Source organism: Sarcophilus harrisii, chromosome 3 (genome assembly GCF_902635505.1).
Source record: "Sarcophilus harrisii chromosome 3, mSarHar1.11, whole genome shotgun sequence".
NCBI lineage: Eukaryota > Metazoa > Chordata > Mammalia > Dasyuromorphia > Dasyuridae > Sarcophilus > Sarcophilus harrisii.
In genome coordinates, this window is record NC_045428.1 from 513,999,709 (window position 1) to 514,027,306 (window position 27,598).

General features: G+C 36.4%; 1 protein-coding gene across 1 annotated transcript in view; it reads right to left on the minus strand.

Annotated features, from left to right (window-relative positions):
• ME3 (malic enzyme 3) overlaps positions 1-27,598 on the minus strand; it is a 287,597-nt gene that overhangs the window by 54,052 nt on the left and 205,947 nt on the right. The window contains exon 7 of the mRNA XM_012545299.3: positions 11,533-11,636. Coding sequence (XP_012400753.1) covers positions 11,533-11,636 — 104 coding nt within the window. The remainder of the gene's footprint in view (positions 1-11,532; positions 11,637-27,598) is intronic.

Consider the following 27,598-nt stretch of genomic DNA (forward strand, 5'->3'; position numbering starts at 1 on the left):
TTCTCATCAGCTTCCATTGTTTTAATTACCATCTATATGATGATGACTCAAATCTACCTTTCCTGTCCCAGTTTCTGCATTGACTTCTAATTTCCCATCTACAACTGCCTCTCAAAAATCTTAAACTCAATATGTCCAAAACAGAATTCATCATCTTTCCCCCTACACTCTTCCCCCCACTACCTTCTTTATTACCATAGAAGGCAACACCATTCTCTTATTCCCTTAGGTTTACAACCTGATTCATCTTGGATTCATCACTATTTCTCTTTCCCTGTTGTCAAGGTCTGCAGATTTTACCTTTGCAACTTCTCTCAACTATACCCTTTTTCTCCTCTGACAATGTCACTGCTCTAATGTAGGCTTTCATCAACTCACGTCTGGATTATTGCAATAACTCACTGGTGGGTCTGCTTGCCTCTTTTACCACTCCATCCATCTTCCATTTTGCCACTAAAGAAATTTTCCTAAAATCAAAATCTGAACATACTTTTATCCCCACTTGATAAACTCCAGTGGCTTCCTATTGTTTTTAAGAACAAATCAAATAGTCTGCCATTCACAATCCTTTAAGACCTAGCCCCCTCCTACCCTTCCAGTCTTCTTACACCTTATTCCCTTACATTAATTCTTTGATCCAATAACATTGACCTCCTGGCTGTTCTAAAAACAAGATATTCCATCTTTCTCTATGGGGATTTTCTTTGGCTGTCTCCTGTTCATGAAACATTCTCTTCCCCATGCCATCTACTGATTTTTCTTTCTTCCTTTGATTCCAAACAAAAATCTCAGCTTCTACGGAAAGCCTTTCCCAGTCTCTTTTAATTTCAGGCTCTTCTCTCTGTTATTTCCTGCTCATCCTATTACTTCCTTTTTGTATATATTTGTTTTCATGTCTCCTCCATTAGATTGTACGCTGGTGGAGAGCAGGGACCGTATTTCATCTCTTTTTGTATTTCAAAGCATTAGCACAACTGCCTGGCGCAGAGTAGGCACTTAACAAATGTTTATTGATTGAGTTTTGTAACCATGTAAAAGGTTGCTTCAGGAAGTTAAAATCTCACCTTGACAAGAGATTTTTATTCAAAGACTGGATAATGTCTGTTGGGGAAACTAATGGTTCTTGTTCAAGGACAGTGTGGACAAAATGGTTTCTAGGGATTTTTCTAACCCTGAGAATCTGTGAATTTCCTCATCTGAGAAATAAACTGAAGTTAAAGATACTCAGATAGTATGGGACAAAAGTCAGGTTTCTAATCAAGCCAGTCAATAAATATTAATAAGTGTTTTCCATGTGCCAAGAGCTTACCTAAATGCTTGGGATAATAAAGATATAAACTGGGTCTTGTCCTTTCCGAGCCTATTTTAACAGAGAGATAACATACAAACAATGAGGTACATATAAGATAAATTTTGTTTTCATTTCTATCTCTTCATAACCCCATTTGGGGAATGAAGGAGAGGTACTACAAAGCCAGTGCTATAATATACTACTTCCCATAGGGCATTGATATAGGTGATAAATTCTGATTTTTCAGAACCCTAGTTCCACTACTGTCTCTGATGAGATGTGTGAACTTAGAAGTCAGGAATAATTAGGTTTGACTTCTGTTTCTAACATTTACCAACTGTGGGTCCTTGGTCAAGTTCCTTAAATTCTCTGACTCAGTTTCCTCATCTATAAAATGATAATACTTATGCTCCTTATCTCACAGGGCTGATATAAATTTCTAATGAAGTATTGGTACTTTGGAACTATAAGGTACTATCTAATGCAATTTCCAAAACTGTAAGTATTAGGTTCACTGGTAGTGGTTGTTATTGTTCAATCAGTCAATAAGCATTTATTAAATGCCTATTATTGTGCCAACCAGTCAGTAAACATTTATTGAACATCTGCTTTGTACAAGCACTGTGTTAAGCACTGGGAATACAAAGAAAAGCAAAAATTAGTCCCTGCCCTCAAGGACTTTATAATCTAATGTTATTATTCTAGCCATATTTCAAATAAACTAGGAATCTGGCATATTGATCCATGGCAATTTAGAATCTGTAAATCAGAAGGGGAGGTCAAGGAATGCAGCTGCTAGAGAAAGGAGAAAGAAAATAGACAAATTATGAGAACCAAACATAAGAACTAACATGCTTAGCCTGGCATCTCAAGCCTTCTCAATTATTGCCACACTTATTTTACACATGTCCTGTGCACTAGCCATACTAGGATACTTGCAGATTCCCTTTGATTTTCTTTAGTAAGGAAGAAATCATGCTTTCAAATCCTATTTACAGAGTGAGGGCCAGAGAACTTATGGCCTGGAATTTTCCTTTCATGCGAGTTTCCTTTTCTTTTCTTTAAAACTCCTTCATTTTACTGACAATAATGGATGGGATTATCTATTTTGGAACCAACAATTTATTCTCCTAAGCCTCTTTCCATCCTTTCCCTAATACTGTTCCTTCTCTATGAAGAGCTGTAGCTACCAGCCTCACATCTAAGGGTTGCATTGGGTATGGAGAGTAGCCTCCCAAATTCAGATCCTTGAAGGTAGGAGCAATTTAGTTCTTGTCTTTGAGTCCATTGCCTAGCACTTGGTAAGAGCTTAATAAGTACATGCTAATTGACTGGAGGGATAAGGACTATGGCAATGTCATGAAGACTTGATCTTTGACTTGGGCTTTAAAGGACAGCTAGGATTTCCTAAGTCATAGGACTTAGGAAAGAATAGAGAGAAACCAGAAGGCCTCCAAGTCCTATATGATTTGTCTGTATTTTGTTCTCATTTTCAAAAACTAGGTGAAAGAGAACATTGTACATAATAACAGCAAGATTATGTGATGATCAACTGTGTGGGACTTGGCTCTTCTGAACAATGTGGTGATTCAAGGAAATTCCAATAGTCTTGTGATAGAAAGTGCCATCAGCATCCAGAGGAAAAAAAACTATGGGGAGCGAATGTACATTAAAGCATGGTATTTTCACTTTTTGTCGTTATTATTATTGTTTGATTGCTTGTTTTTTCACTTGTATTTTTCCCTTTTGATCAGATATTTCTCATACAACATCACAAATACGGAAATTTGTTTGGAACAATTGCACATACTTATATTGTTTGCTATCTTGAGGAGAAGAGGGAAGAGAGGGAGAAAAATTTGTATCAAAAGATTTTGCAAAGGTGAATGCCAAAAACTATCTTTGTATGCATTCAAAAATACTATCAAATACTGGATGATAAAAATCAGGGTATTAAAAATGGGAAAAGAATAATTTATGGTCCACTGATAAACCATCTTCCTAGATAGTATACTTCCTAAGAACTGAAACTTTGTGAATGGGAAATCTTTGAAGTGGTTTGATCTCTCTGACTATTATATAAGGAGTGTAAATTACAGAAATTCCTTGCTCTAATTTCTGGATCTGACCATTGCTTCTCCTGGATGTTTATATGAAGAAAGGTGGGTAAATTTCAGGCACTGGATTTAGCAAAACCAGGACTCTCTCCATGCATCACAGAGGAAGAGCTTTGAGGTTGAGTGATTGCCATCATCAGGCAATAAAGACCATTTGTCTTTTCCTGGAGGCTAATATCCAGAAAGCCTATAGGGTCCTTGCAATGCTTCATGATCTTAATATCCTCAGACCTTGTCAGATTAGACTGTTCCTCTGGATTCCCATTGCCACCAACCTGATCTGGCCTCATCAGTTCAAAGTAGTTCAGAATTGATTATTTCTTGAGTGTCCAAAATGTCCAAAACACCACACTGACAAATTCATAAGTATATAGTATGACACAGTGTAAGATAAGAGTCCCTGCGCTCATGTAGTTTGCCATCTAGATGGAGAGCTAAGTCATGAAAAGTTAGAAAAATATGTGCAAAGCTAAATCACAATGAGGATAACCAACAAAACTTATAGAATTAAGGAATTTGTTTACAGTCCTCATTTTGGCTCTTACTGGCACATTGGCAGTTGGTTAAATTAAATAAGCCTGTTTTCTTATCTATAAAAATAGGGATCATGATACTTGTAATTTCTTTCCCTTTCAGAATTGTTATAAGGAAAATACTTTGTAAACTTAAAAAGAGTGTAAATGTGTACATGTGATTGAATAGACTTGAATTGAATAGATTGAATAGACTTGAATTGAATAGATTGAATAGCTATTGTTTGAATCAACCTACAAGTATTTATATTATAATAAGAAAGCTATTGAAGATAGTAAGCACCAAATGATAAAACTGCACATAGGAAGAAAAATAATTACAACCAGAAGGGAAGGTTTCATGGAGAAGATGGCACCTGAGCTGAACATCAAAGGACAAGAAACATTCTGAATGGTAGATGTGAGGAAGGATTTCATTGAAAGCATGGAGAATGACAAACACAAATGAAGAGAGTGGGGAACCGTACTTTAAGTTTGCAGTCAGCAGTCTAGTTTGGCTGGAATATATTAAGACTATGAAAGGGAATCAAATGAAATGTATCTGATTAAAGCAAGATTAAATGTTAAGCTGAGGAGTTTGTATTTTATCTTAGAGACAATGGTGAGTCAATGAAGATTCTTGAAGAGAATAAAGAAATAGTCAAACCTAGGAATAGGAATAGGAAGATTATTTTAATAGCTGTGTGAACAACTGACTAGGGAAGAAAGATACTTGAGAACAGGTGACCAGTTAGGAGACTATGGTCCAGGTGAAAGACTATGATCCCCTTTGAGGATAAATGCATCACCTTTAATTTTACAGCTATTTTTCTAACTCAAACCTTGATTGATATCACCTTCCTCTGTTTCTGGTTTCTTCTGATTAGAAGGCTGGAGGGCAGGGTACCAAACTCTTCCCAATGCCTTCCTTTACAGAAGGAAGAAACTGGACTTTTAACACCACTGACTTTGCATCTGATGCTCTGTCTGGTTTCCATGGAACAAGATGCCCCCATGCTAAGTACTGCGTGATATCATATCCTCTTGCCTCCACTTGGTCTTTCTGACTTTTTTTCTGTGTTCTCTCTCTCCCTCCTACCATGATTAGATTGTAAATTCCAAGAAGGCAGGGATTGCCTTTTTTATTAATTGTATTTCCAGAATTTAGGGCAGTGCCTGGCACATAGGAGGCACTTCATAAATGCTTACTGGATTGGATTAGATAGTTGAAGAGAAAGGATGGATGTAAGGGATGTTGTGAAGGTAGAATAGACAGGGCATGGCAGGTGATTGGATAGGGAAAGTGAGAGAAGAGTCAATTATGACTCTAACGTTTAAAACCTGCTTGCTCTCCTGAGGAAACATGGATATAACTATAATGTGCACTATGACTAGGTAAACATGTCAGAACATAGTAAAACAGCTCTATGTCCAATGGGAGGTTGAAGGTTATTGCCAAGTTAGAGTATCAGGAAAGGTTTCTTTCTTTATTTTATAATTCTTCCTACTTTGAAAATGAAAAAGAGCCATGATAGAAGGTTATTGCCAAGTTAGAATAGCAGGGAAGATTTCTTCCTTTATTTATTTTTAATTATAGATTTTTATTGATAAAACATATGCATGGATAATTTTTCAATATTGACTCTTGCAAAAACTTCTGTTCCAACTTTTCCCCTCCTTCCCTCCACCCTCTCTCCTAGATGGCAGGTAGTCTCATACATGTTAAATATGTTAAAGTATATGTTAAATACAATATTTGTATACATATTTATACAGTTGTCTTGCTACACAAGAAAAATTGTCTTCCTTTATTTTATAATTCTTCCTACCTTGAAAATGAAAAAGGGCTATGATAGAGGTATATTAGCTACAGACCTCTCTGGGTTTCTACTCACGACCAATATTTGCATACTTGTGAAACAAGTTAATTCTACTTCTCTGACATACAGAAAGATTCCCTTAAACCAGATGAATTGGTTTGGAGGGCAATGAGATTTTCTGTGTTCCCACAAGAGGCTTTTTTTAAGTCTCTGAATGAGCTGGTCATAATGGTCTTTTCCTCACTGACACATTTGTAATCGACTGTTTATAATTGCCTTATGCATCATGAGGTAATGGTGAGAGTTGGGGCAGAGGCAGGGAGAATTTGACCTGCAAACATGACTGCTCTCATGTAAGGCCTAATTCCGTCTTATGATGTATTTTTCCGGGCTCAGGAGCCACACTGTCCTTATTCATTATAACCCCAAAGTGTGAATGCTTTATCCACATGTGGGAATGCAATTATGTAGAGCATGAAGGAAACTCGAGTTCCTTTGTGCAGAAAGGCAATTCCAAGGGAAGTTATGGAAACAGTCCTTCCTGGGAGGTTTTGAAACCAGATGGGCCCAGGTCAGAGCAACAGAAAGTACATTGTTGGGACAAGCCCCACACCACTCAGGGAAAAGCCTAGATGACGTAAAAGGTCTTTTCCCAACTCAAAGGCCTATGACTTTAGAGTTCCATGGCCAGGACTGTACTCATGCTTGAATAAGGCTCAAAGAAAGACCCTTCATTCCTATGTTTTTTCCTCCCTAATACAGCATCACATGCCTTATAAAGACCACCGCTTTGTGTCCCGAGTTAGATGCCAGGGTGAGGAGGGTTTGGAGTTGGGAAAGACTGGTAGATGCAGCCTGGTACCATGGGGAAAGCCCACTAGAATTAGAAACTGAGGTGCTTGGTTCTAATTCTGCTCATTTCTCACATCTATGAACAAAGTCTTGAAATTGAGTCTCATAAGGATATCAGCTTCTTATTTATGAAAACGATGAGGCTGAGTGAGATTGTGTCCAACACATTTTCTAGCTACAGATTTATTCCTATTAAATCTTTTTAGATTCAATTCAATAGTGATAGTTTTAGAAGTCTATGAGATTCAAATTCAGTCCCACTCCCCTCAATCTGGCACCATCCAACCTTTCTAGTCTTATTTCACATCACTGTGCTTGAGCCAGCCTGCACTTCTCACTGTCCCAACCATGAACTGCATTTCTATGCCTCTGCTTCTGCTCACACTGTTTTACATATCCTGAAAGCCTGTCCTCCCACCCTTCTTTTTTCTTTGAATCCCTACTCATCCTTTAACAAAATCCATGTCCCTTATAATGGTTTCCCTGATTCTCCTGTCTACAATGACCTTCCTCTTTTTAGCTAGATTTTTGTTATGAATCTCATTTATCATGTTCCATTTTACTCCTTCTCTTTTGCTTCCTTCTCTTCTACTACTACTGCTAATTACTACTACTGCTACTACTTCTATTACTATTACTACTACTTTTATTCTGCTACTACTACTACTGCTGCTAATTACTACTACTACCACCACCACTACTACTATTGCTACTACTACCACTACTACTACTATTACTACTATTGCTAATACTACTGCTAATTATTACTACTACTACTGCTAATTACTACTACTACTACTACTACTACTATTACTACTATTGCTACTACTACTACTACTACCACTACCACTATTACTACCACCAGTGCTACTATTACTAATTACTACCATACCTCCACCATTACTACCGCCATCATCACTAGCACCTCTACTGCTATTAGCCAGCTTTGGGTCCAGAAGACAGTAGCAGAAGACAATTAAGGCAAAATCTGATGGCCAAGTGAAGGAAGAAGGTGATTGTTATTTGAATTGATGATAGATTTTGTAGTCCATTACAATTCATATCATTACATCTGTCTAATTTACTCTCCTTTGTCATAATGCAGATGTGGAAACTGAGGCTCAGAGAAGAAAAATAACTTGTCCAAAGCTATACAACTAGGTAGCAAAAGAATCAATTTAAATCCACATCTCCTGAATCTTAGTAAGTATTCTTTTTACTATTGCATTATGAAGTCTATAATTATGATTATAAACAAAGGTAGCTCATAAGAGCTGAATTTACAGTACAATTTAAGTTTTATAAAATGCTTTACAGTGTCCCACTTTATTCTTATATTATTATTCTTATGTTATTTTTCTTATATTATTATTATTATTTATTATAATATTATTATATACAGACATTTATTGTTTACACATGAGAAAACTAAGGATCAGGGAGATTTCAGTGACTTACTCATGGTAATGAACACAGCAGTGTCAGAGATGGGATTTGAATTCAGTTCTCCCTTGGCTTGAAGACTAGTGCTTTTTCTACCACACCTTATTGTCTTTCCTAAGTTTTAAAGCAATCCCTAAATGGCTAGTCATCTAGGAATGGGAAGCTATTTTAATGGGATATTGGAATGATACACTTATCCTGGAACCGGAACTCAAACAATTCCCAAGGTTCTCACTTAAAATGCATTCCCTCTAACCCTAGAGCTTCTGACTCACCTCCCAGGCATTTTATTTTGTGATCATTAAACTCTTGGGAGTCCGTGGTGTGACTAGTGGGTTCTCTTTCCATAGTAACAAGGATAAACATCTGTTTTATATTATTTATAAGTCAGAACAATGAATTTTCAATAAATCATCTTTCCTAAATCAGACACATTCCACTCCACTGACGTATGTTCCTCTCCAGGATTTGTTCTGTGACTGGCTGGACTTCTGTGCAACTGTGAACTGGTTTTCATGATAAATGAAAAAAAAAACTTTTCATATACAGTTTATTTAACCTTCTTACATGAAGAACAAGGACTTCTCTGTAGGGAATTATGGAATTGCTACTGATTCATTCAGTAGATAAATGGCAATCCTTCCATATTCCAAGAAAGTATTGTGGGGTATTAAGAGAGCCCCAAATATAAAAATTTACAGAAATCTAGAGTTCTACAACCAATTCATGGTCAGCAACTCCCTGTTCAACATCTCTCACATATGGGATGCTTCTATTTGAACATCTCCATTATCAAATAAAATAGAATGTGAGCTACTTGAGAGAAAAGATTATGTCTTTGCCTTTTTTTGTATCCTTGGTGCTTAACACAATTTCTGTCACATAAGTGCCCAATAAATGCTCGTTAATTTACTTGTAAAATATTTTGAAAACCTTAAAGTGCTAGATGCAGAGCCTATATTATTATGTTAATGCCTGACGAATCATCAGTCAGTCTCTTTTAGATCACTGAGATCAAACTCAAATATGACTGGTGGTCACTAAACTGTACATAAGGATCCCTTTAGACCACATGTCGACCTAGTTTTAAAATGTAATATTACCTGTTTTTTTTACTGTATTTTTAATTTGCTTTGCTAAATATTTTCCAAATACATTTTAATGTGTTTCAAGCTATGTTGTGAGCTACATGCAACCTGTGAGCCATGCTTCTCACATTTCTGTTCAAGATCACTTCCACTGTTAGGAAATTCACTACTACTTTTGTACAGCTTCAATCACTAGGTGATTTCCCCTTACGCTGAGCTGACATTTCCTTATTTATAACCCCCCCCCCAATCTATTCCTTAGTTCTGCCTTTTGTGGCTAAATGGAACAGGTCTGATATCCTTCTTTCACATGACAGCCACCAAGTCAGCCATCCATCATCCTCTCTTCTCTAAGCTAAGCAACCCTAGTTCTTTCAGGTAATCCTAGAATGACTTCCTTATCATCTTTGCTGTTCTCTGCCAATTCCCATAATAAAATGTGGTTCTCAAAATGGAATATAATACTCCATATATTGTCTAGCAAAATCTACATCAGATCAATTATGTTCCTTATTATGCACACTCCGACTTTCTTAATACAGATGCAGATTTTTACTCACAGGTTTTTACTGTTGATTCATATGATTTGTGAATAATATGTCCCAGACTTCATTAATTCTCCAAATCTTTTTCACACTGTTGTCTAGCTATATCTTCTCCATTATGTACTGATAACTGATCTCAACATAGTATAGGGCTTTATATTTATCTCATTAGATTGTATGTTCCTTAAGAGCAAGGACTGTCTTTTCTCTCTTTTTGTAACCCCAGAGTTTAGCACGTCTGGCTTGTAATTTAATAAATATTTATTGATTGATAACTGATCTCATGAATTTTGTTCATTAGATTTGACCCATTACTCTAGTTTGTTGGGACTGCTATCACTGTTAGAGTTGTGTCACTTGAAAATATCTTCATTAAGTCATTTATAAAAGTCTAAAACAGCAGAGGGACAAATTTGAGCTATTCCAGTAGAGAAATCTCCAAGTCGGTGTTAATATATTAATGGTTATTGTTTGGGTTTGGCCATTCGACTAGTTCAGAATCTATTTATAACTTTGCAGCCCACATGTCTCTGTCTTGTCATAAAGATAGACCTTGTCAAGCATTTTGCTCAAATCCAAGTAATACTCTATGTGCTAGGCAATTATAGCTATCTAAAAGGGGAATAGATTGCCTCAGCTGAGTGTATGACATAGGGCAGGCTGGGGGAGGTCCTAAAATGTGCCTGAATGATTCAGATTGAACTGCCCAGGGAGTCCAGGGGATAGAACCAGCATTCTGGCAAGTTGGAGAAATAGGCACGCTAAGGAGGTGGCAATGAAGAGTGACAGGTGGGGCTGGCGCCTGTCAGAGAAAGGGATTCAGGAAGGGGAGACTGGGGAAGAAGCTAATTCCCATCACTTATGGGGCTCTTTTCAATGCAGAGAGCCAGGCAAGAAAAAACATTTGAGGGACAACACCTCATAAATCTTGCAAATCAAGAACCCGGGTGGCTGCACATTAATATCACCTGGCCCTTGGGCAGAGGTGGAAAATGCATGCTAATGTACCAGAACTCTTTCCAAAGCCATTTAGTCGGCGGTACATTTCCTTTTTTCTCCTCTTTGGGATAGCACTATTCATCTCCTTGTATCTTAGAGGAGACTGAATAGGAGAAAATGATTTCTAAAATTTCAAAATCTGACTTATATGAAAGAGGGGCTTGACTTAGTGTTTTTGATCTCAAAGCACTGGGAAGAAGATGCAAAGAAGCAATGCTGATTTGAAGAAAATCTTAACAATGGGAATTATCTAGAAGAAGGTTGGGCCATTTTTTAAGTCCTAAAGTAAAGTTTCATTTACCTGGTATCCTATGGAAGAGAGTCTTACTTGGGAAAGAGTTAGCTACTGGAGTTCTTTCCAACTCTGAGATTCTACAATTTACACAGGAACTCCAGAGCCCTAAATGGCTGGAGGTGGGATAGTTTTCTTTTCAGAAAGCAGAGTGACTAATTCTAGACTGGAAGTTCTGAAGGTAGAGTCCATGAACTTAAAAAAGCATTGATAACTGGATTTCAATATAATTGGTTTCCTTTATATCTTATTTCACATATTTACAAACATAGGCTTCACCAATCAGGGTCCATGACATAAAAAAGATAAAGAATTCCTTCTCTAGTCACACATCCTAGAGCCATTATCTCTCCATGGTTTCCATCTCCCCCAGACTCTTGCAGTGAACAAACACATTTGGCTTAGTGCCTCCAATTGCTCAGGTTTAAGATTTAATTTCTAGATCACCCAGGGGCCAGTACTTAAGGACTCTTGCTTATGTATTGGTCCTAACCACTGTTGATTATATCTTAAAAGGAGAACACCCATTGTGTCCCATTTCAAAAATGAAGTTAAAAAAAGCAGCCTGCTTACTTGTTAGTCACTGCTTGCATGAACTCATCAATCAACTCGTCATATTCTTTCCCACGTACACGCTTGTGCTTCAGTCCAATATACAGAGGGTCTTTCAGCAGGGCCTGGAACAGACAGAATTTTGTTTTCAGTGAATATTTCCAAGCAGGGGTTTTTACAATCCTCCCAAGAGTTTCTGGCCCATCCATTCCCAGTTCCATCCAGTATGGGTCCTTCCTATCTGTGGATACTTCCTCTTCAGTTAGAGGCTGAGTAGTTGGATGGATGGTTAGTATGAAGTAGGAAAATAGTAGGAGAATAGGGTACCATCAAGCAAGAAAAGAGCTTTAAATCTAAAAGGGATTCAGGGGGACTTGATTCATTGAGTTGGCTCCAACTTTCCAAGATTTTGCCATTTCTCTAACCCAAGGTTCTAGATTTGGGGTTTAATATAGTTGTCTTTGCTGAGAACACCAACAAGAAATTTGAGCTTAGTACCACCTTGGTCAACTATTCATAGGCCATTGGGATCATGGATTTAGAACTGGAAGGAATTCCAGAGGCCATCTAGACTAATCTCTTCATTTTACAGATGAGGAAACTGAGGTCTGAGGAGTTAAAGTATCATGTAGCATCCAAGGTGGGACTAGAATCCAGAATCTCTGACTTCAGAGACAGTGCTTTTCCATAATAAAATGCTCTCATTTGGCATGAAATAAATGGAGTGTTTGGTCAGAGGACTTTGGATTTAGACTTGGAAGAGACTTAGGAGACCATATGGTCCAGTCTTTCCACTTTACAGTTGAGAAAGCCAAGGGTCAGACTAATGAAGTGACTTGATCAAGATCACACATTTAGAAAGAAATCTCCTACTTTTGATGGGAGCCACTCAGCTCAAATCACCAGGCAGGATCTGGAGCAAGATTGTGTGCGTATGAAACCTTTGTCCCATAGGCTGACATTTTATATGAAAGTCATTCAGAAATAGTTGTAAAACACACAAAAAAGGGTGGGAAGAGGAAGGCCATTATTTTTGCTTCTTCAACAAATGTTAACTTGAGCTTTCAAGTAATTCTTTGTGTGACTGTGATTGGCCATTTGCTGAACTGGCTGAAGGTCAAACCTAAGAGAACAGAGGATGTTGGATTGGAAGACTAGATGGCTATCGAGTCTATCCTGTGCTAGAAAAAGAATGTCCTTTACAACATATCCCACAAGGGATCATTCAGCCTCTATTTGAAGATCTTAGGCAAGGGGAACCTACTGAGATAGCCCATTACACTTCTAGACTAATGTTACAAGTTTGTCCTCATTTTCTGCATCTTAATTTTCTCATATGTGAAATGAGAGAGTTGGACAGAATGATAACTAAGATTCCTTTCAGTTCCAAATTCTATGGACTTATGAACCAAAACTGATATTGTAAATATGATATAGCTAGCCCAGAGTACAGTGGGATAATTGCTTCCCTTGATCAGAATATTATGTATTTATAATGACAGCCTAAGACATATTTGCTTTTTTTTGGAAGTTGTGTCATACTCTTGACTCATTTAACTTTCTGCCAATTAAATATCCTTGGCTTGCAATATCACTTTCTGGCCATTGTGGGGGCACCAAGTTCTTGGGCAAGGGGAATTATGGAGTAGGAGTGCTGAATAAGGAAGTGAAGAACTCAAAGAGAAACAGTGAGACAACCTGCTAGAGAAAAATGGATTAGAAAATGTGAGTTTTGGCTCTAGAATTCACTTTAATGGTGCCTGTAGACAAACTTTTACATTTCCTAATCTTAGTTTCTTGATCTATAAAAGGGATAGAGACAATCATATTACTTAGTATATTGGATTAGGAGTAAACCCCACCAAAATCCTTAATGTATAGAAAGAAACTGTTATTATTATTATTATTTCACAATTTTTCTCAGGGCCAACTCTGGGTCTGATTTTCATTGCAAGAGTATTATGGCTTCCTTTGGGATTTAATTTTTTGCCCTGCTCTACCTTCCTTCTTCATTAAGTTTTTAAAAGATAGAACACAAAAGAAATTCAGCTAGTTAAATGATCTCTATTACTTGACACATGGTTTGTCTCTCCTGAATTTTTATTTCACCTTCCTCTTTGATGAATTAGTCTAGAAAACCTGGGGAAAAACCTGAAATTTGCCTTTTATTTTTCTTTCCAACAGAATCCCAAGGAGCCAGATTAACTCCTCATTTCCTTTTTCTTGGTCTCCTTGCCAGTTCCTTCATCTCTTTAGAGAATGAGTTCTTAAGCTGGGGTCTGTGAACTTAAAAAATTATTTTTATAACAAAATTTTCAATACAATTAGTTACTCATGTATTTTGTTTCAAGATTTTAAAAACATTATTCTGAGAAGGGATCCATAGATTTTACCATGAACCTCATGACATAAAAAATATTAGGAATCCCTGAATCAGAATAGAAGATACCTCCCAAATTAAAAACACTACCTCTCTCCTGCAAAAATTCCAACTCTTAGTATTTATGTACAAAATTCTGGGTCTTACTAAATGTAGTGTCCTTTCTTCTTCCCATCATCTCAGCCCAATCTTATAAGTAATTTTTTAAACCTAAGAAGATATAAGAAATGGGCCTTCCCTTTTGGTGCAATTCATTATACATGTTAGTACTGCATTTGTGAGTTTGTAAAATTGGACTATGACTAGATACTTATTTACTTCTCTATGGGTCAAATGATTCTTCCAGTTTCAGAGCAGAGAAAAGAATCATCATTTGGCTGTGGCAGCTTGGAAATGATTAATTAGAATCAGCTGGTATCATCTTGCAGCTCCTGTCCACCTTGCTAGTGAGTTGAGGAGGATAGCGCCATCTCATTCCTCTCCTACTCTCCAAGGCAGAAGTCTGAGTTCCAGGTTAGCTCACTAAGAGAAGTAAGAAGAGGAACCAACATTGCATCTCAAGAGAAGATGAAAAGATTTCTCTTCTGGCAGGGAGGTTCACATGTTATTTCCTTTCTAAAGATAGCATGTTTGCCAGTCCATCCATCTATTCAACAAACATTTAACTATGTACATGGCCCATTTTGATGTGTTTAGAAAGATATCCACTTTCTGATTTATCTAGATCTTTGCCAAGATCTCTGAGCTAATCTCAGAAAGTTTGTGATTGATCTAATTCCTATTTCCATTGTATTAGCAGTATAAGATACAAAGCATCCATAACTATACTCTTAGTATTACATGATAAATGCATCAGGGAGTTGCAAAACAAAGTATTATGTGACATCTAATGAGGAATGAGAAAAATAATGAGCTTATTTGAGTTTAAGGTACTAGAAGAACATTCAGGTGAAGCAGTTTAAGAAGTGGACTTGGAACCCATATGAACTCACAGGTCAGAGTTCGAAGAAACAAAGATCCTGATTTTAATTTCAGATTTTATCTCTGATATTTCATAATTGTGGAGGACAAATCACTTAACCTATCTGGATTTTCATTTCCTCATCTATAAAATGAAGGGATTAGGGTAGATACCCTTTGAGGTTTCTTTCAGTTCTAAGATTCTAAACATAAGAAGAGAAGAAGTGATCAAAGACACATCCTTAGTGAGGCCACTTCATAAAGCTGGAATCCAATGATGGCTGGAACAGGGAGATCTCAGGATAAGATTTCCAGGCCCTATGATTTGAATTCTATAATTTTTCTAAATGATTTTATTTTATCTTCTTCTTCTTAGTGACTAGCATCTCTCTGAAAAGCAATCTTGAGTTTTGGTTTCAGGGGGAAAAAAGGGTTGATGAAGATGGAGTCCTTGGAGACTAGATCTAGAAACATTATCAACAGCAGAAAGAAGTTCTCTTATTAGCTCTGGGGTGATGATCTTCACTGGAAAATCTTAGGTAAGCTTGATTCTAAAGTTGGCCTACTGCCTTGGGTTATTTGTTTCCCAGAGGAGTGAGTAAGACATTTGTACCTGTTACTATTATTGGACCTCATTCTTTTTCTTCTGGTTCCTTACCTTTCCCCCTGACATCTTTTTTCCTAGCATGTCACATGCTTTTCAGAAGCTCTCCTTGAGATGACTGGGATAAATATGCATAGAATATGGTACCCAAACTTCAAATCACAGAATGTTAGAGCTGAGAGGAAACTCAGAGACATTTTAGTTCAGTTTGATATGAAAACTGAAGTCCAGGGGCAATGATTTGCCAAGATTTAAGTTAAATAGCCATCAGAATCAATGCTAAAATATGTCTTTTAATTCTTTAAAATTATATTTTGTAAGTCCCAATTCCTGAAATATTTATTGCAATTTTTTATGGGGACAAAAAATTTAAAATGTCATGGAATATTACTGTAAGTTACAATGTATACCAAGAATACAATGCAAAATGAATTAAACAGAAGCAAGAAAACACCATATGCCAACAATAACAAATTTCCCCTTCCCAGGACTATGTAATCATAATATTCATGCATGACCCTGAAGAAGAGATATGAGAATATATCTTCTGGGGAACTATAAATATGAACTATTTCCCATATGCTGTCAGACTTGGTTAATATGTTGGTTAGTTTTACTTAAATGTGTTTCTTTTTATTCTGTTATGGGATAGTTCTTTAGGTGGGCTAGAGACGTGTATACAGCAATGGAGACATTTTAAAAGAACCCCATCAACAAGAACAAATGATCTCTTAAAATTTCCTTTGGAAAAAAGGTTTTTGGAGAGAGTTGACAGAAATTCACTTATTCATTCAACAAATATTCACAAAGCTCTATATACATGTACTGTGTTAGGTACTAGTAGAGACACAATTTCTTTGTTCGAGTACTTTAAGGGTTGTCACTTAGAAGACAAATTAGACTTTTTCTTCTTGTCCCAAAGGCAGATCTGGAAGCTATGGATGGAAGCTGCCAGGCGATAGATTTCAGCAGAACATAAGGAAAAACTTGACAATTGGTTGGAGCTGTCCAAAATTGGAATGAACGACCTCAACAGATGGTTCTATCACACAAGTCTTCAAGGGGAAGTAGGGAAACAGTTATATAGAAGAGAAACCAGCTCAGATATGGATTAGAATAGATGGTCTCGAAAGCAATTTATAACCCTGGGATTTTATAATTTTAATATAAATTATATCACTGTTTCTATAATGAAAGAAGTTGTATTCTAGAATTCTTCAAGTTCTTGAAGATGGTCATTATGTTCTCTATTCTACATCTTCTCTTCTCGAGGCTAACTAGTCTAAGTTCCTTCAATCAGTTTTAATATATCATAAATTCAAGGAATTTTATCTCCTAGCTTATACTCTACTGAACACAACATACCAGATATGGTTTTGACAAGATGAGGGTAGAATAGGACCATCACCTCCTTATTCCTGGGAACCATAATGATGTGAGCATCAGCTTTTTTGGCTATGACATCATTCCTCTAGTTCTATAATAACCTTGTTTCTTTAAACTTGTACTTACGAAATTGTTCTTTGAACTTACATGTAAAATTTTATATTTTTCCCTTTCACTCATTTTGGATTAATGTTTTAATTTATCATACCTTTTTTGAATCCTTTCTGTCCCACAGTGTGGCAACTTTTCCTAAAAACTTAGTTTTTCAAGTAAATGAATGTTATTTATACATATATCAAGTCATTGATTTTTCAGAAAGTCAAATAACACAGATTCCTGGGAGATACCACGACAGACTTTTCCACCTTGACATTGAACCATTACTGACAACTTTTTGGGTTTGGCCATTCAACCAGTTCCAAATCTGCCTTTATTTTCTACAAGGACAGAATGAAAAAATCTATTAAATATTTTGCTAAAATATAGATAAATGCTATTTATCTTATTTAGCTCTTCTTTAAGTTTTTTAACTTCAATTAAAAATGAAATAAAATTAGTCTGGGATGACTTGTTCTGACTGATTCATGTTGTGATAATTTCTTTTCAAGTTGATCAGTAACCATTCTTCATATTTTATCCTCAATTTCTCCCAATAATAAATCTCACAGTTTATCATTTGTAGACTATCTTCTCTGCCTTTAAAAAAATCAGGACATTTGCTTTTCTTCAGTTTTGTAATACTTTCCTATATTCCATGACCTTTCAAAGATCTTTGACAACACAGTAATCATAGACATATTCGGTCAGAATTTGACAGTGTAATCAATATGTCATATTAATTTAATTCAGTAAGAGTTGCTAATTGCCTTTTACTATCTCATTAATTACTTTGTGAAGCAGAATTAAATTGAGCAAGATATGCTTAGTTTCTATTGTCAGTTATCAATGTCCCATCTATTCTAAGCAACAGTTTTATCCCTTCTGTGAGCTTCTTGAAATATAAATTAAAAGAAAAATTTTTTTTAAAAAACTTCATTAGTTTTTCTCTCCAAATTTATTTCATTCTGAGTTTGGCCCTACTCTTATGGAATTGCCATGCTTTTACATCTGTCATCTATTAACTTCCCTTCTTCCCACTTCTAGAGATGAATTTTCAAAGTTTGTTAATTAGTGAATTACTTATATAGCTATATTTGTTTCTTTAGGTAATTGGCTTTCCCACCCTCATTCTTTCTCTTTGTGCTTTCCTAGTGTTTTCAGGATTTTATTCTTGGGAGCTTCTCCTTCCTTCAGTGTCACTTTCCTTTAAGGAATTTTAACCTGTGGGATCTCTCTTGTTCTTTTTGTCAATGTTTTAAAACTTGATCTCAAATCTAGAGAGCATGTTTAGAGTGTTCCTGGATTTTGTGTTCTTCACCATAAATTATAAGATGGAGGAATACTGATTTTCAGTACTTTAGACAGAAACATTTTCACTAGGTCTTTTTAGGTATATTCCAAATCTAGACAGGAGACTATCATTCCTTTATTTTATGCCATGGTTCAGAAGCCCAAATATCATTGTCAAATATTATCTCCTTAATCATATGTTTATTTGTCACATCTGGCCATGTCTTTAAAAGCACTTGCCTTTCACCAGAGAAATACTGATAAGAATACCAGTTATTCCTCCTAAAGTTATTAGTTTCTTGCCCAGGACTTCATAACCTTTAATAAGGTTCCTTTGGCCATATGGCAATATCATTTACCCCATGTGAATCATAGGAAGTGAGTAGTAGTCATACATTTTAACAAGTTTTGGGAAGTTCTCTGTTTCTGACACATGCCTAGGAAAGACCTTTCTTTTCTTATCAGGTTGACAAATAATTCCTTCAGAATCCCTTAACAGAAAAATGCCAACTACCAATTCTTCTCTCTCTCTTTCTTCTGGTCTTTAATGGATAAGTTCTCCCCTGAAATCACCTGTGGAGCCACATCAATATTTCTTGTAGGGCAAGCAGCTGCTTCCTTAGTGTGTAATTCCCTTTTCTTTGAAAAGATTTTCATATTTGTTTATTAAATCCAAAGTGTTCAATTGTCTTCTTCTCCTCTTCTGTGTAAATTTTCCCACCCTTCAACCTCCCAATATGGCAGGATTCACTTCTCCCTTTTTGGATTATTTTTCTTTTTGGTTTTTATTTCAAAGTTATTTTACCATTATTTCAAGCAATACTTCACTTAGGTTTTAAAAATCTCTGTTGGTTTGTTGATTCATTTTATGAGTTTAAAAGATATATAGTTATAGGCAGAGCAAGAACTCAAGCTTAAGTCTTGACTCCCAGTGCAGGGATCTTATCTTTTTATTTTATGATCTTTAATCCAAAGTCAAGTCTATCCAATCCAACAAAAATTTATTAAGCAACTATTATGTGTAAAGCACTGAACTAAGTTCTGGGGGAAATTCTATGATTCTGTAATTGAGAGCTATACCTGTTATTGAAAAGAAGGTCAACTGCAACCTTCTGTAATAGGGTTTAGAAAACATCAAGCATACTTCCCCAGTCCCTTCTCTCTCACTGTCCCAGGTTTCTTGGATTTCTTTCGGGGCTATTTCTTAAGATTTTTCTTGGCAAAGAAAAGCTACAAACCAAAATGGTTTCCCCAAACCCACTTCACCTTACTTGCCAGATCAGAATGTGGTATATTCATGCTGGTAATTAAATGAACCTTTTGGTCTAGAAAAATATTTATTGAACATAGCAACAGCCACATCAACATTTTCTTATTTGGAGAAAGGTTCTTAGATTCAGGAATCACTATGAGTAAGCAGACCAAAGCTCATGGAATAGTCACAGGGATAGGATTTGGGGGGGCAAATTATTTTCTCTCCTTCAATATGATATTTAGAGCCTAAATGTTGTTTATCTTTCCTCCACCCCCAAACTCTGTCAAGTTCTAGGGTAAAGGAATTCGGGGAAGACTGATAGAGGGTGTCTTTTTGAGTAAAATCCATTGGGAGTGACCCTGGCAAAAATATATTGGGGGAAGTAATCATTAATGACTAATATTGGTAATATAGGTGAATTAGAGCTTGAACTGATAGTATTAGAAAAACTTCACAGTCTTTCTGGGCTGCTACCAGAGGAGGCTAAGGGAAAAAGCTGGCCAACAAGCTCTGAGAATTTGACCTGCTTGTACTTATGTCAGTCAGGATAATTCATACAGAATATGATTACATGGGATAAATGTTGGGCTCTTTGCATTTGCAAAGACATACTAGAGAGATTCTCCACTTATGATTTTAATTATTGGATTTTTTATTTTTAGGATCTACTAGAAAAAATTCTTTTTTTTTCTTTTTATTTCAGAGTACAAAATGCACAGCAGTGATTTTTAAAAATGTTTTTCCTTTAAGTCAAACAAGTTTCTTTTGAGATGTCTTTTGTATAGTTGATAGTTTAAGTATTTAAACCTGTTGTATTAATGAATACTTTATGTAATACTCCATTGGGATATACTCACCCAGCTCACACTGTTGCTGGCCAACTGGGTTCCCAGAGGGATGACTATTACTGTTCTGGAGGGGTTAGGGGGTAATTCAGTGAGTACCTATTCTCCAAACACTAGCCTGCAAGCCCCCAACAATTTACTTCCCTTTATCAATCAGCCAATATACTCAAGTAGACCTTTACCAAAAGCATTTATTCAAATAGCATAGCAAGAACTGTAATTACAAATACTTTTCCACAAATATGCCTAGAGTTTAAGAGGAGGATAGAGTGAGTAGAAAGCCAAAGTACAATGGTAACAGGCCATATATGTCTAAAGAAACTCATAACTCAGGAACTACAGACTTTTATGTCTCTTCTCTTCCTAGAGAGTCCTCACATAGTTTCCTATGGATCTTTTTCCTGTTCAGATAGGCTGGTCATATTTTCTCTCCTGGATTTGGTGTTCATCTGAGTTTGATCCTTTTAGGACATGGTGTTTCATTTGAATGGACCTCTCTGCTGCTGAGTTGGGCTGGACAGGTCCCCCAGTGGTTGTTCTGGCTCCTCACTAGACTCCACTGCTTCTAGACTAACCTGGGCAGTTGTTTCACTGCTGAATAATAGTGAGGAGATCAGTAGGGAATGGCTACCAGATTGTTCTGGAAAGGCTGTTCTTCTATTCCACTCTTGAACATCTTTGCTGAACAGGTCAATGCCCCCGGCTCACTCTTTAATGGGTAGCTTTAGTTTTTATACACTTTTAGTTACTGGCTAGACTGAAGAATACTTAACTGTCTAGTTGGAGAGTTACAGGGATCTCTTCAGCAATAATCAAGGTTGTGCTGGACTCTTTAGAATTTAAAGCTGGGCACTTTTAAGTTTAATTAACATTTTTCTCCTTCAATTTCAAAGTCTAGATATAAACCAACCCCCCAGGTCAAGTCTGATTTGCAGCATTTACTAATTCCAAGGTATAAACTGAAGAACAAACTCTCCAGAATTGGTTAAGCTAGCTTCAGCAAATCCATAGCTATAGTTCTACAGGAGTTTTTTCAGCCAAGGCAAGGCCCTTGGTTTTGTTGTCTTGTCATTCAGTTGTATTGAACCCTTTGTGATCCCATGGACCATATCATGTCAGGCCATTGTACCCTCCACTATTTCTCAAACTCTGTCCAAGTTCATGTTCATGTTTCCATGATACTATCTATTCATCGTATCCTCTGCCATTCCTTTTTCCTTTTCTTTCAATCTTCCTAATATTAGGGTCTTTTTCAATGAGAAAACTCCCATCTTCTCATCATGTAGCTAGTGTATTTCAGCTTCAACATTTTACCTTTCAATGAGTAGCCTGCATTAATTTCTTTAAGTATTAACTGATTTGATTTCCTTGCTATCTTAGGGCTTGTAAATATTTTTCTCCAGTGCCACAATATGAAAACATTGATTCTATGAAACTTAGCTTTCCTAATAGTCCAACTCTCATACAATACATTACTACTGGAAAAATCATAGCTTTGACGATATGGACTTTTGTCACTAGGCAATGTTATTATTTTTTTAGTATACTGTCCAGATTTGCCAAAGCCTTCCTTCTAAGGAGCAAGTATCTTTTAATTTCATGACTACAATTGTTATTAGCAGTGATCTTGAATCCAAGAATATAAAATTTGACACTGCTTCCATTTTTTTCTTTTTGCCAGAAAGTAATGAGTCCAATTGCTATGATCTTAGTTTTTTTAAAAATATTTATCTTTAAGCAACTTTTACACTACCCTATTTCACCCTCATCAAGAGGTGTCTTAATTCTTCTTTAGTTTCTGTCATATGAGTGGCATCTCTTGAATATCTGAGAATGCTGATATTTATTCTGGAAACCTGAATTCCAGTTTTTGAGTCATCCAGTATGGCATTTCTCTGCATGTAAGTTAAATAAATAAGGTGACAATATACAATCTTGTTGCGCTTATTCTTTTTCCAATTTTAAGTCAATTAGTTGTTTTATGTTTGGTTCTAACTATTGCTTCTTGACCTGCATACAGGTTCCTCAGAAGCCAAGTAAATTAATGTAGTACTCAAATCTCTTTAAGGACTGGACATATTTTCTGGAACTATCTTGCTTTCTCCATAATTCAGAAACTATGGGCAATTTGGTCTTTAGTTTCACTGCCTCTTTGTAAGCCAGACTGTTTCTTAGGATTGTTAGTGTATATTTCACCTCCTCTACTTCTTTGAGAATTTTATTTACATGAGTGACTAGAGACAGTAATATAAATGCAATCTATGACTTGGAAGCAGAATGTACTGTCTTGCTAGCCTCTTCATAGGCAATTTTGGTAAATATGTAAGGCTCCAAAGTCCATTTTGCATCTGCATGCTTTCCTTTTTAGCTTTTCAAAGTTTCAGTCTTTTAAATCTCTTTAGCTTTAATTAAATCTCACTTGGGCATCCTATCTATCTTCTCCAGGGCAAACACCACAAATTCATTGCAAAATTTCAATGAAAATACCTGTAAATAAATGAGAGAAACCAGGATGTTTGTTTTGGTAGATGTTATCATTTCACAGAACTCATACAGGGAAGATAGATTCATTTCAAAATATGATATACCATCTTTACTACACTAATCTTTACTACATACAATTACATAGCACACACAACAGGTATAATTGAAGGTGGAAAATTGGGAGCTGGGATGGGGAGGTTGAGCAAGGGATAGATCTGACAAAGTGCTCTAGGACAATATGAGGAGAGAGAAAAAAACATGATCAATTTTGTATTTTTTTGGAGGGGGAGATGGAGTAAAAAAAAGTTTATGAAAGAGGTAAACCTTGAAAGAAGAAAGATTGTAAAATTCAGAGATGAGAAGGGACTACATTCCAGGTGTGGAGAGAAAGGCTTTTATGAAATCACAAAGAGATGGAAAGTTAGTCCAGGGAGCAGCTGATAAATTCATGTAGCTCAAACACTGTTTATATATTTAGCACATCCATGGAATATTAACAGTAAGGATGCTGGAAATGATTACCATTATTAGCATAAGATTCTATTGTATATGATTTCATTATATTTCTTTACCAAAGTAATCGGCAAAGATAAAATAACATACTCAAGGTTACATGACTGATAAACGTCAGGGCTAGGTCTTTGGACTGCAAATGGGATCCTTTCCATTCTATGGCTTTAACATGGGTCATTATTCTCAGATCAGCTGACGCTACATTGGGTTTGACTGTTGCATCCCATCTCAAGGATATAAATTAGCCTGAGGATTTTGTCTGCTAGTTACCCAACCTTCCATCGCCCATGAAGAACACCATAATCATGATTTCTTTCAGTTCTCTAGCAAGAACCCTTGGCATAGGTGGCAGAGAGTGACTTCAGAAGACAAAGAGCAAAGAAGAAAAATAGGAAATAGGAAAAATAATAATAAGTAGGAAAGCAAAATAAACAACTGGACAGTGACTGGTGGTGTTTCTCTGGGGAGGGCCAGGTGAGCCAGAGACCGGATATTTTGAAGGACTAAAATGAGTAATCAGGGAAGGACTCCCTTCCTTTCAACCTTTTACCTCAGGAACTTAGTCATGGGACTTCCTAGTGGGAAATCCCTTCTTCATGAGTTGGCTGCCCTATGTGTTTATAATTTTAATTCTTTCCTTTTAAAATCCTTCTGGCAGGTAAAATGGACTCAGAGTTTCAAGCTGCTAAGGGCAGATGTTTTTCCTCAAACAGGAAATCTACGTGGGATTTTTTTCTGTAGCTTTTGACTAGGGTTCTTCTCTTGTTACCTTATGATATTTTTTGGAAGCACACATACAATTAGGCTATTATGATGCTAAAAAAAACAATTTCAGGACAAAATACATACATAATATAAATAACCTCATAGGTTGAATGATTATGGGGATGGAAATCCCAAGGTCAAATTCTCTCAGTAATATGAATTTTAGGAAAGCAATTTAATTCAATTCAATAACTTTTAAATCATGTAATAAGCATAGTGCTAAACACACTGTATTTAATAAATGTTTATTGATTGAAATTGACTGACTTGGTGCAAGGCTATGTATGCATATTGTATTTGTATATCTTGGGCATAAAGAAAAAGAAAGGAGAGAAAGAGGGGGGAGAAGATAAGGAGGGAGGGAAAAATAGAGAGAGGGAAGAATGGAGGAAGGGAAGAAGAAAGAAACAAAGGAAGGAAAGAAAGAAATAAGGGAGGAAGAAAGGGAGGGAAAAAATAAGAAAAAAAGAGTCCTTGATTTTGAGGATTTACACTTTACCTTGAAGTGGAATGGGAAATATAGTATATAGGTGGATAAATGATTATGATATAATTTGAAGAGGAAGAAAGCATTAGTAACTAGAATGTTTCAGTGAAGACATAAAACTTAGCTGAGCCTTAAAGGAAGATGGAGATTTGAAAGGTATATGGTAAAGAAGTGCATTGCAAATATGGGGCCATGGCTTAAATAAATACATGGAGACAGATGATGGTACCCTGATTTGGATCAAGAACTAGTAGCCCCATTTAGTCCAAATGTAGAGAGGATAATGAGGAGCACTGTGAAATAAGATTAGACTGGTAAGTCAGAGACAGATTATTTAACAAATTCAATGCCAAAAAATGTTAACCTAGATGCTATTAGGAAGTCACTGAAGGATTTTAAGCCAGTATGACACAGTCAGATATGTGCCTTAGGAAGATTAGTTTGGCAGCTATGAGAATGGATTGGAGACTAGAAACTGAAGATCAATTATGAGGTTAGTTCAATAGTCCTAGTACAAGCTAATCAAAGTCAGAACCAAGGTGATGGTTGTATAAGCAGAAAGAAAGGGCATAAATATGAAAGATGATGTGGAGGTAGAAACCAAATCCTGGTCAGTTGTGCTCTGTTTTATGTGAGGAAGTCAATCCAGATAAGGTACATCCAAACTGAGGTGCTGCAAAGTGAATCATCATTTTGAATTGCATTGTGTGAGGCAGAAATATGGAACTATGGGAAAACTATTGCACTTGGATTCTGGACAACTGAGGTTGAAGTCCCAGCTCAGCTATTTACTAAATATGTGCCTCAGGCTCGTCACTTTGCCATTTTTGGTATCAGTTTCCTGATCTGTAAAATGAGGAATTTGGTGGTCCTTTCTAGCTCTGTCTGTGATTCTAGTTCTTGCTATTTAAAGGAAAGGAAGAGAATAAGCATTTTACGGGATGGAGAAGGAAATGGCAAACCACTCCAGTATCTTTGCCAAGAAAATTCCAATTAGAGTCACAAAGAATCAGATATTACTGAAATGACTGAACAATATGCGTCAGGTACAGTGCTAAGCACTTTTTTTTTTTTTTTTTTTTTACAACTATTACCTCATTTGATCCTCTAACCAATTCTAGGAGGTGGGTGCCATTATTATTTCCATTTTATAATTGAGGAAACTGAGATAAATAGAAGCTAAGTGACTTAGCTAATAATTGCCTGAGGTCGTATTTTAACTTAGGTTTTTCTGACTCTACGTCTAGAGAACTCTCTCTATTGTACTTCTAGCTGCCATGAATCCATTTGGTAAGGGAATAATGTCCCTCATTCTATTTTGACTGCTTCATGAGTTTGGATTTTTGTGTATTGACTTTTTTTTTTAAATGTGGAATCCAACTGTATGCTTGAATGGAATGGGGAGAAAGCACCAGACATTTGGTTATTAAATCACTTCTGTCTGTGACTGAGCAAATCACCTCATTTATGAGGATTAAGTAAAATGGAGTCCCCTAATATCTTATCCTTTCTATTGATTATATCCTCATAGGACCAGGTAGAGATGAATAAAGACAAGGATGAATCTGGAGACTTCTCCACTCCTGCTTACTACTCCAACTACTCTACTCTAACTACCTACACATAGAATCTCAGTTCTGAAAGGAGCTATCTAGGAGAGAGGGGAGATAGGGAGAAAAATATATAACACAAAGTTTTGCAAAGGTTAATGTTGAAATCTATCTTTGAATGTAAAAACTATTATTTTAAAAAATGAACTTCATTGATTTAAAACAAAGCTTTCCAAAGGGACCCAGTAGTCTTGAAAGCAAAATACAACCGTGTGTATATGTGTGTATATATGTTTGTGTATGCATGTGTATATATATGTGTGTATATATGTATATATGTCCACATCCACTCCCAAATGTTTTCAGAGAACATAGTTAATTAGAGCTGGATGATTAGCTTCAATAATACAGAGGATTCTAACATTATTATTGTTCCCTCCCCTTCTTTATTCTTGCCCTTATTTCCTTCCCCTTCTCATTTTAAATTTCATGCTTAAGAGGCTGTGGTACTGGATCCTATAACTTAGGTCCACTTTCTGTGTCTAAATGAGACTTAGGCTCTATCTGTACTCATCAGACAAGCTAACCAGGAACTCTATCCCCATTATTATTATTATTATTATAGCTTTTTATTGACAGGACCTATGCATGGGTAATTTTTCAACACTGACCCTTGCAATCACTGTTCCAACTTTCCCCTCCTTCCCCCAACCCTTCCCCTACATGGCAGGCAGTCTCATACATGTTAAACATGTTAAAGTATATCTTAAATACAATATATGTATACATATTTATACAGTTCTCTTGTTGCACAAGAAAAATCAGATTTATAAAGGTAAAAATAACCTGGGAAGAAAAACAAAAATTCAAGCAGTCCATACTCATTTCCCAGTGTTCCTTCGCTGGATGTAGCTGGTTCTGTTCATCACTGATCAATTTCTATCCCATTTCTTACCTGCCTGCTTTACATTTGAGCTTCTTTAATATATCCATCGTGACTCAGGAAATTCATTATTGGGAAAAACTAATCATCCTTTAAGATCCCATCAGACTTGATTTTCCACCTCATCCCACTCTCTGCCCCTCTGATTGGAGCATGGAGCCATAAACCCTAAAACTTCCACTGAAGGAGGGAACTCCATTTAGAACATTTCATTTCTAACCTGGTTGCTCTACTTTGAGACTTTTCTGAGATTTCCACCATGCCTCCATATTGGCCACCTTCCCCAACCCTCCCTTAACTTCCCTACACCCTTTGATTCAGCCTCCTTTTCCCTTTTGTGTGTTGTCTTTTCAATTACATTATGAGGGCTGGGCCTATCTTTTGCTTCTTTTTGTATTCTCAGTGCCAGTATTTGGCACAAGGTGGGAGCTTAACACATGTTTACTGGCTGATTGTCTTATGAGTGAGGTAGGAAGGGAGGAGAAGGGGATTTTCAAAAGAGAAATGTGGATCATAATCCTAGGAA